The sequence below is a fragment of the Lepisma saccharinum genome, chromosome 1 (assembly GCF_977018435.1).
Source record: "Lepisma saccharinum chromosome 1, izLepSacc3.1, whole genome shotgun sequence".
NCBI classification, from domain to species: Eukaryota; Metazoa; Arthropoda; class Insecta; order Zygentoma; family Lepismatidae; genus Lepisma; species Lepisma saccharinum.
Window position 1 is genome coordinate 156048056 of NC_139229.1, and position 10226 is coordinate 156058281.

At 40.0% G+C, this 10226-nt stretch overlaps 1 protein-coding gene across 1 annotated transcript; it reads left to right on the top strand.

Annotated features, from left to right (window-relative positions):
- The first annotated feature begins 6541 nt into the window (after nt 1–6541).
- On the top strand, nt 6542–7998 carry LOC145986631 (uncharacterized). Its single transcript, XM_083120878.1, has 2 exons — nt 6542–7489; nt 7975–7998. Exons 1-2 carry the CDS (start codon nt 6542–6544, stop codon nt 7996–7998), a joined length of 972 nt encoding a protein of 323 aa, XP_082977004.1.
- Nucleotides 7999–10226: the final 2228 nt, after the last annotated feature.

A 10226-nucleotide genomic window follows, 5' to 3' on the forward strand; every position in this document is an offset into this window, starting at 1 on the left:
TTTTCAAAAACACATTTTCGGTCTAAACTGTAATTTTTCAAAAACACATTATGGGTCTCGACTGTAATTTTTCAAAAACAATTTTCGGTCTCCACTGTCTGTGGAGGCATATAGTGGTTCGGATTCCACTTTAAACTATAGGTCCAGTCCCGATTAGCCTTACTGTGCATAAAGTGGACTTAAAACACAAAATCAATCAACCAATCAATCGGTCTCCACTGTAAATTTTTAAAAACATTCTCGGCCTCGACTGTATTTTTTTTTAAAAAAAACACATTCGCGGCCTCGCCTGTAATTTTTAAAAACACTTTCTCGGCCTCGTCTCAGTTTTAGATCTAGATCCACATTAATTTTAGAAGTAGATCTCGTCTCGAATTACATGACTTGACCAAGACATGTCCCGCCCTTGACACCATGTCTCGTGGCATCTGTCAGCAGGATGCGAGATTCTCCTCCGTATTTTGATCTGCAACATAGAGAGAACTCCTGCCGTGATGTTTCACCTTGCGCAGCGGAAGGCTGAGCAGGTAGTGGAGGAAAGTGCGTACTCTGTCTAGATTAAAGCCCACCACATACGACTGTCATTCTCAACGGAACCCTGATTACATCTACGAACTTCCTTCTCATGTACAATGAAACGTCGGCTTTTATGGAACATAACAGGGAGATGTAAAGCACGGCTAACAGCACCTCCAAGCGGTGCAGTGGAAGCCAAATTAAAGAATCACAATTGCCAGGCCCTGTGCTTACGTTTTCATCCGGAATGGTTTCATTTGAGTCTTGCAAACGAGAATCTGCTATTATAGAACCTTCATGTTATTTAGAGTCAGCCTTTCCTACTTTTATACTCGCAGGGCTAATTTGAAATTTGGTAGTTCTAACGCTCTGGACAAAACATTGGGTTATTTTTGTTGATGCTTTACTTCTGATTTTCTGAAATTTACTTTAATGTGCTCTGGCCAAACCATTGAGCTATTTTTGTTGGTGCTCTCTGTCTAATCTCTTGAAATTTACTTTATCCTGCTTTGCCTAAAACATTTTTGTTAGAGCTTCATTTCTGATTTTCTGTCATTTACTTTCATATTCTTTGGCGAGAAACATTGAGTTATTTTTGTTGCTCCTTTATTTCTGATCTGAAATCTACTTTAATGTGCTTTGGTGAAAAACATTGAGTTATTTTTGTTGCTGCTTTATTTATGATCTGAAATCTACTTTAATGTGCTTTGGCGAAAAACGTTGAGTTATTTTTGTTGGTTTTTTATTTCTGATTCTGAAGTTTAGTTTAATGTGCTTTGGCCAAAAAAATATTAAGTTACATTTGTTGATGTTTTATTTCCGAGATCGTTGATTAACAACCTGAATAACCTATGCGATGGAAAGGAACTTGTAAGGAACGGCGTTCTTGAACAGCAGAGGCGTAATACCAATAACAGCTATAAATCTGTGCTCCTTTGTTGCATACATACGGGACAGCAAATGCAGTTTTTCGAATGTTCGTAGCTTCAAAATGATAGTTCAATGAGCAAAACGTCATGATAAAAGTTGTTCGTCTTTACGTGTGGCAAACGTTTGTCGGTGTTGTAAAGTGACATCCTGTTTTTACAGAGAGGGAGAAAAGTTCGTATGCTCCTACCAACAACATGGAGTAAATAGCGAAACTTTCCTTTTAAGGATCCGAAATATGCTTACTCGTAGCTCTGTATAGATTAATTACATGGCCAGTTCCGGTTGCTCATGTTTCCGAAGCATCTTTTGAATGCTCCTTAGATCCTTGTTAGATTCGGACTTTGTGCTGGCCTGTTGAAGGGCAGGTCTTGAAACCGAGAGCATCGCGCACAGATGTATAAATGAGCTGGAACCGCATAGTGCCAGATAATTTCTAGAGTTCAGGAAGCAACCATTTCTACTAGAAAGCATGATCCAAGCAGATGATCTTCTGTTTTTATCGCCCAGATGATTATTTTCGACTTATTGAAGATTCTACTTGGACCAAAAATAAATGTTCCAGTCTTCGGCAAGGGCGAAGGTCAACACTCTTCCCCACACAAATAGCTTACACGATAAATTTTGGGGATGGTTTATGTATAGAGGAACGTAGAGGCACATGGAAAGAAAAATGTGAACGAGATAGATCGAATGATATAAATAAAGAGATGTAGCAACCGATAGAAAGAGATTGAGATAGACAGAGATGATAGAAAGAAGAAAATTAGAAAGAAAGTGAGAAATAAATATGGAGAGAAATGAAATGATAAGCAATAATGATGAACTCAATAATAACGCAAATAAGAAGAGAGAAATCAAACTTACTGTTGAGAAAAAAAAAATAATGTATAAACCCTAACCATTTGGCTACACGGGAGCTCAGACCTACAAATACAGGGTGTCCCAGATGTCTTTCCCTGTTTACAAACTTTATTCATATTCGCTATATGCAAGGTAGAGATGTGACAGTGATGCCAAAATGTTGGAAAACTAACCAAGTTTTTTGTTGTTGCAGGTTTGAGTAACGTGGCTGTAGTGTAGCAGTGTCAGTGCCCAGAAAACCGGGAATGTTCACAAATCAGGAAAAAGCTCAGCATGTCCTCTGGTACCACGAGACCCGGTCACCAATAACAATGCAGAGGAACTTTCAAATGTACAGAATTCTTTCGTCTAGAATATATGCCATCAATAAGTTGGTATTTAAAAAATGGAATTCATCTTCATTCCCAAATCCTGTCAAGTCCAAGAAGCATTGTATGGAAAGATGCCACCCGATGTCAAGAGCATTATTTCCGGATTCCTTGGCACTGACACTGCTACACTACAGCGACATTACTGAAACCTACAACAAATAAACTTTGTTAGTTTTCCAACATTTTGGCACCACTTTCACATCTCTTCATTGCATATAGCGGATATGAATAAAGTTTGTAATCAGGGAAAGACTTCTGGGACACCCGGCATTATAAAATATGATAAATAATACTGCATATATATAAATCTTACATCCCCTTCTTCTTTCTTCCCTTATCATAGTCGTTGTACGGGCCTCCTCAATGGCTTAGCGGTAACGTTGTCGCCCTGTAATCAAGGAGTCCTCTTTAAACAGTAGGTCCAGTCCCGATTAGCCGTTCTGTGCATAAATTGGACTTAAAACAAATCAATCAATCAAACATAGCCGTTTTGTTAATATTTCTTCTACATCCGGTTTTCTGCCACACACTCTACAAGTTCGGGCAATAAGAAACAAACAAGAAACATGCAAGACGAATCAACTTCTCTACAATTTGAGAGACAATTTTCGGGTAACCTGGCAACACTTGTCTCAAGTGTACGGCCTTTCTTAATCAATTCTTCCGCCGAGAGAACGTGGGCTCCTCCATCGACCGCTGAAAGCGTCGCCACGCACCGGTTGTCAAACACAGACTCCTCAGAGCGCCGCAAAGCCCGGTAGAATTAGTCGCAATTATGTACTCGGAGGAAGCTGACAAACAGGGGATTTCCCTCCTCTTGGTCGTTGCGAAACGTAGGGCGGGAGAGAGAGAGATAGAGAGAGGGGGGAGTTTGTCGTCCCCGCGAGACGGCTTGTCGACAGGACGGGTCGGCAGGTTGCGACGCGGCGTGCAAACGCATCGCCTCGCTGCCAGCGCGAAAGATAAGGGAAGGAGGGGAGAGGGGGAGGAAGGAGGTAGTGTTGAAATTGCTAAAGATCCTACTCCTTGTACAGAGTAAACAGCATAGATCTTACTTTCGAAAACAAGCCGGAGTTAACATTACCACATGACAAATAACCGTCGGATCTTATTATACTTGTAAATTGTAAACAACAAAGGGTTTGAAGTTAGGTGTTCTCGGTTAAAGCCCTAACTTTGGGAGGAAGAGTCTCCTCGCCACCCACACAAAAAATCAGCTTTATTAAAATTTACAAGTTAAGGGTATATTTGTTAACCCCCTGGGACCAGGAAAGAGTGATCGAGTAATTTTTATGATTTTGCAAATTTCAGTTATTGTTCTGTCGCCTTTTCAATAGGTGGATATTTATTAACTAACACAAACCGTAACGCCTCATTTAACAGTTTGGCAGAAAGTTTACCTTAGCATCTACTTGAAAGTTTTCTGACAAGCTCCAATTCGAGCAATCTGGACAAATTGAATGGAGATGGTCGAAGCGGCTTGTAGAATTTCCATGCCAGAAATCCGGAGGTTTCTAGAGAAGATATTCACCATTAGCAGCGCATTCGAATACGTTCGTTTCATTACGGATGTCTTCGTGTATTTATGACATCTTTGCAGAGGTGTACATAACGGAAATCATATTTCACCCCACGGCGGTTTGGAGAAATGCAAAGCACTACTTGCATGGTGGCCGACAAGGTTTACTAGACTCCACGAACGATTCGCGTGAACTTCACAACTTTGCCAACTTCATTAACTCTGTTTACGTTAAGTAAATACCATGATCGCCTTAATATTTGTATATCACCTCTACTAGCGGATAATTCGACACAATTCGGAAATCAATAACGGATGTCAATCTTAGTGCAAGTTCCTATTAACATGTTCGTTCAATGGAGTTTGAACGCAAACCGGACTAATGATGATAAATACCACTTTTGCAACTGAAATTTACTTTCTTATCAAAAGAGAATTTCAATTTCTGAACGTATAATGACTATTATGGAACAAAACACCCCCATAAACAACAATCAGTCTTTCTCCAATGATTGAGATCCACGATGAGATCTAATGGCGATAAAGTAATGTTTTTCTATAGTAAATGTATAATTAAGAATAGATCAATGCTACAGTGAGCTATTGACGATTACATCTAACACTGCGTCAACCTTGGTGACGTAGGTATTGAAAGAGGAAAGAGTGAAGATACAAGTTTGTTCCCGTTGACTGGAAGCAAGGAAATATACATGTGGCAAATTTACTCATTTGCATACATGTTGGCAAGAATTTGCTTCATAATCGGAGAAAAGTTGTCAACAAATTCATTCTGAATGTTTTGGTAAGTTTGTTTACATAAGGCACAACGTTGTATTGTTGCAGTATTTATTCCTTCCATGAGCAAAGGCAAAATAATACTCATCCAATTTGATTCATAAGAAATCACATCTTTCTAAAAGATTCTAGAATTCATTAATTTGAAGAATTTGTAAAATTTATTAGGTTTTGGTGTACTGAAACGTATATTTTGCCACCGCGAACTGCAACTTGACATTGAACTATTACAAGGATAATCTATTGATTTTCTAATTTACGAAATTTAGAGCTATTTCCTTGCATGTATGTAATGCCTTGTTTCCATTTATCAAAAGCGTTCAGTTTGACTCAATTTCAGGGATATGTTGAAACAAATTATATTAAATAAAATCAATTGTGACTTGGAAGGATCTCAGATATGTGTATTACAAGAAGTTAACAATGTGGTGCTGTTAATAATATTAATGGAATTTGCGAGCATAATATTTTTGTTGAAATTATAAGACATGTTTTAATAGTACAAACATTTTATAACTACACTGTAAAATTATTTAAGTTAACGACAAATTAATTTTCCAAGGCTAGCAAAATTATTTATGATTATTCTTTAATTTAATTTAATTCTTTCAATTGTTTTGAGTTATATAAACTTCAGTAAACAATTCACGATGCAAACCAACACTGCATATATAGAAATATAGGTATTACCACCAATTTATAACTTCACCATTTACACATGATCTGTAATATCAATTTAAAATATCACACACACACACTCAAAAATGATTATTGGGACAATTCTTTAAGTATGACGAAGTGTTTACAATCAAACGAATTTGAGTGCACCGTTTTGTCTAAACAAAATTCTATTTGTAACATTCGACAATGGTTCTGGTAAACACATTATTCTACCCTTTTCAGACAGTGGAACGATGATGTTGGTGAACTTTGGTGGAACTTCAATAATTTGGAACATTCTTTTTGCTTTTTTGAAGTGCAGATTTGTCTTAACGATCCATGATTGTTTGAAATTAAATGTCATGAGAAACCAATTAGACATTGACTATTAGAATTATCATCGACACTTTCTTGGCACGTATCGACACATTTCACAATTAACCATCGATACGTGCTTATTTCTGGAGACAGGACAGATTCAGGAATCTTTATACAGAAGTTTCAGGAAAGCTTGCCCATTGCCCTGACTCAGGTGCAGGTCACAATACCAGGTGAGATGGATGCACAATACGGGGGAAGAAATTCCACAGGAAACCGACAAGATTTAAGAGCATATTTATCAGTGGAATTAAAAGAAGTTGTTATAATATTGACTGACAATCCCAATGATTTGATGATGATACTATCATCCATGGGAATGTTCTTTCGACGAAAATGCAGATCAAAATTCATTATGGTAGTTGTGGGTGTTATTCGAGTTGAGGCTATTGACGACTTACTTGTTGCTGCTTGGATGAATAAAATGTATAATACACTGTTACTGGTTGCAATAGAGTTCAACCCACATGTTAGTGAGTTGAATGTTTTGCAAGATTTGCAGTGGAGGGAAATGGTTGCTATGTACAATCCTTTTATGAATATAATAATCTCGTCCCCTGTCGGTTTAGAGGAACAGCACGGTGCTGAGTCAGTGTGCAGAAGAGATTTCAGTGACAAGTTGAAAAATATGAACGGGTACCCTTTGCATGTGTCCTTCACTAGGAAGTCTCTGCCATTTTTGGGTGTGACAAATCTTACCACAGGAGAGTTCATGTATGAAGGTTCCAAGGGGAAAGTGTTCAAGATCATTGTTCGGTACATGAACTTTACACCGGTCCTCATTCGAGCTGTAAGCACACAACAAGCCCGGTACGATGTTATAAAAGGTCGAAGCGAATTTGCCCTGGTGCCACTAGCAACATATTTCTACCACGACAGCCACAAGTACACGAGTCCAATGGTAGGAGACCACTTTGTTATAGTCGTGCCAACAGCAAGGCCGCTACCTCCTTGGATGTCTGTGTTTCTACCCTTTAGGCTGACGATGTGGTTATCCGTAGCAGTGATGTTTGCAGTCACCGAGCTCGCAATACAGCTTTGCAACAGGATTCTGAAACATGTCGGGAATACGTGGATCGACGAGTTCCTGAGACTCCTCTTGATTCTACTCCAAATGTCCGCCAGTCAACCTGACACATCTTCAGTGAAGACCTTGTTCTATGTTTGGGTGTATTTCAGCCTGATCATCAGCTCCCTCTACCAGAGTTCCATAGTAAGCTTCCTTACCCAACCCAGATACCGTCCACAGGTGAACACATTCAAGGAAGCTCTCGAGCAAGGATTAGTCGTCAACGGTTACGATGCCGAGAGAAGCATGCTGAAAATATCCACGGACCCGTTTCTGCAAAAACTAGCGGAAAACTCCGTAACTCCAAATAGCTATCTTGGTGCTCTCCAAGAGCTTATAAAAGGGGAAAGCATCGCTGAAATCTCAACCCATTACCGGAACGAATATCTGGTAAGAAAGTTCTATCCGTGTTCAAAGTGTAAAAAAATGTATCATATTCTCAAGGAAGATATCGGAGTTTGTCTAGTGGCTTTCGAAGCCTTTGATGAGTTTCTTTATTTGTCAGATTTGAATATTATGATTGGTAGAGCCATAGCGGCAGTGCTAGTAACAAGGTGGCATCATGAGTTTCTGGAAAGCATAAATGCCGGAGAACAATGTGCTGACATTTGTAACAGAAATGAGAATACAGTTATAAACGTAGATCATATCTCATCCGCACTCTATATTTTAGGAGTAGGATATATTATTATTTTAGTTACATTCATAGCAGAATTGTCATATTTCAAACTTGTGGAAAACAAGTAATGCACAGTTATATTCTTTGATAGAACTCCATGTCAAGGCATGCCGGCTTTTATTCTGGGATTTTATAGTGGCTTCATATTCGTCACGATATAACGTACACATTATGAATCACCTTTGTTCTTCTACAGAAGGTGTCGACCTGGTTATCTTGAGCAACACGTTTGTAGAGTCACGGACACTTCTTGGTTGTAATGATTCCGCTGAAAGTTAACGGGAGCGTCACAACCCAGAAATCTCCGTGGCTATACCTGTGGCGGCCAGCGAGCGCTCCGTGCGGTTCGAGATTCCCGTCTGCACGCTGCTGCCAGTAAGCAGCAGAGTAGTAAGGGAGCGTTGAGAGTTTAAAATACTGTGGTAGAAGCGCCTTCTTTTCACAGGACCATTCCCTGTTTCTTTTACCATGATTAACCTACCACATTGCACTGGTATTCACGAATGAGATGACAGTTTTCCACATTTCACGAACGTGATCGTCGAAGCCTCCTGCCTCACCAACTTCTATCCACCCATCTTACAACGCTCCAGTAACGCTGCTCGCTCTGCAGACCGCACGTGCATACGAGAGGCAAATACGGAGGGTTGACCGGATCTAATTTGGTCAGTGGAAAAAGGAAATAACAGTTGCCTCTATCGGTCACCATGTTACTTGAACAACATACACAGTGCTCCTGGTGGCGGAAGAGGTAAAGGAAACTAAACTCAAGGTCATGAAATTAGGCGGGTGGCGCGCTATTGTCACGTCGGAGCACAACCCCGTGTGTTCGGATATTTAAGAGAATGAAAGATCTCGTTGAAGAGTTTGGTCTTTGCAATCCATTCCCTACAAACTGACTGTATTTGCTCCAAAGTTCATGGATGACACAAAAGTGCCCGGAGAGAGGTCGGTCTGACGCAGCACGGGTGACGTTGCCACACAGGGCGCGGGAACCAGCGACTTTTGTCCCGCTCTCGCATTGCTTTTCCCACATGTGGCACCAGCGCAATTCTGCCCAGCCGCCTATTTTATGACCGTGCATTTAGACAGTTCGAAATCATCTGTAAATACAAACCTGAAACAAATTCCATACAATCAGGAGAATCAGTTGCGGACATCAGTCTCAATAAATATACAATTTTGATTTTGGGGTATCGTTTATTCTAGATGCTCAGAGGACAGTCATCTGATCGACGCCGAACCCTTTTACTGGTCGACTCAGGATCTAACCATCCAAGTGTCTCTTCACGAGAAGAGTATGTATCCCTACATCATCCTCACTGTCACGATTAGCTCAAGTGGCAGAAAAGTGATAAAATAAGAAGAAAGCAAATACAAAATTGCTGTTCGTTGATGGTTCTTGTTAGAAGAAAAACCGTCGGCGTTGTTCCTTCCCCAAGGACGGCCACGAGAGTCCCGAAACAACTAATTTCTCTTCTCTGACGGTCCTTATCGCTTCTTGAGCTCCTCTCGAAGAGCCAGACAAAACCTCAGGTGCGACGGAGGAGAGCTAATCTCCGCTTGCCACATTGGAAGACAAGTCGCCATTCATCAGCAGCCAAGAGCCTCCTGCTTCTTGCTCATCACATGTGGGACGATTCGTTCACCCAGCAACCGAAATCCAATCATTAAGACAGAGATCTGCAAACATCTTCGATACTAAAAGCTAGCATGCCCAGAGACGTCATATTGAAAGGTAACGTGAACCACTGAGAAGCTTGTGGATTTGAATCCCAAAATAACTTTTTTGACTGGGCCGAATGCTCCTTAGAACTGTACGTCCAGTCCTTATTAGTCTTTATGTGTACAAAATGGAATTAAAAATTAAAATGTTATATTGTTTACCATATTATGTGATTATGATAGAGGTGCAGAAAAGTTGTACATAGAAATAAGTGATTGGAAGTATCTAGTTACATATGAAACAGTTCCAAGTAAAAGTAACTTTTTTTAAGAAATTCTAACTGTATCTACACTCCGTCTCGGGAATCTGCGGAGCAAGGCCTCGCATAAATGTAGAGAAGAGAAGAAAGCGAATGGGAGCAAAGCAGTGCGCGCTGCTGCAAACCGATGGAAGCTGCAGCCGCTTTTTTTCCTTCAAGCACCCAGTTCCTCTATCACGCGTTAATTAGTCGACCCTCTCGAGTCATAGCTTGCGCAGAGGACTTGATTTTGTTTGCTTGCTGCACAGATTCCCAGAACAAAGTGTATATACTTTTAAAAGTAAGTAGCTCTAAAGGTATCAGATGGTTGTTTTTTTTGCAATAGAAGTAACTTTACAATAGTTACTTTGACAGTTACTTTACGGCACAAACAGTTCACTTGAAAATTTGTAACATGGAGGAAGAGCTAAATTTAGGAACTCTATGTGCCTTCTCTGGATGCTAAGGGAAAAGGATTTTCGTG

Excerpts from the sequence above, each read along its gene's own strand:
- LOC145986631 (XM_083120878.1), top strand. The coding sequence starts at position 6,542 with ATGGTTGCTATGTACAATCCTTTTATGAATATAATAATCTCGTCCCCT. Across the intron at positions 7,490-7,974 it reads ATTACCGGAACGAATATCTG|AAGGTGTCGACCTGGTTATC; the intron begins GTAAGAAAGTTC and ends GTTCTTCTACAG.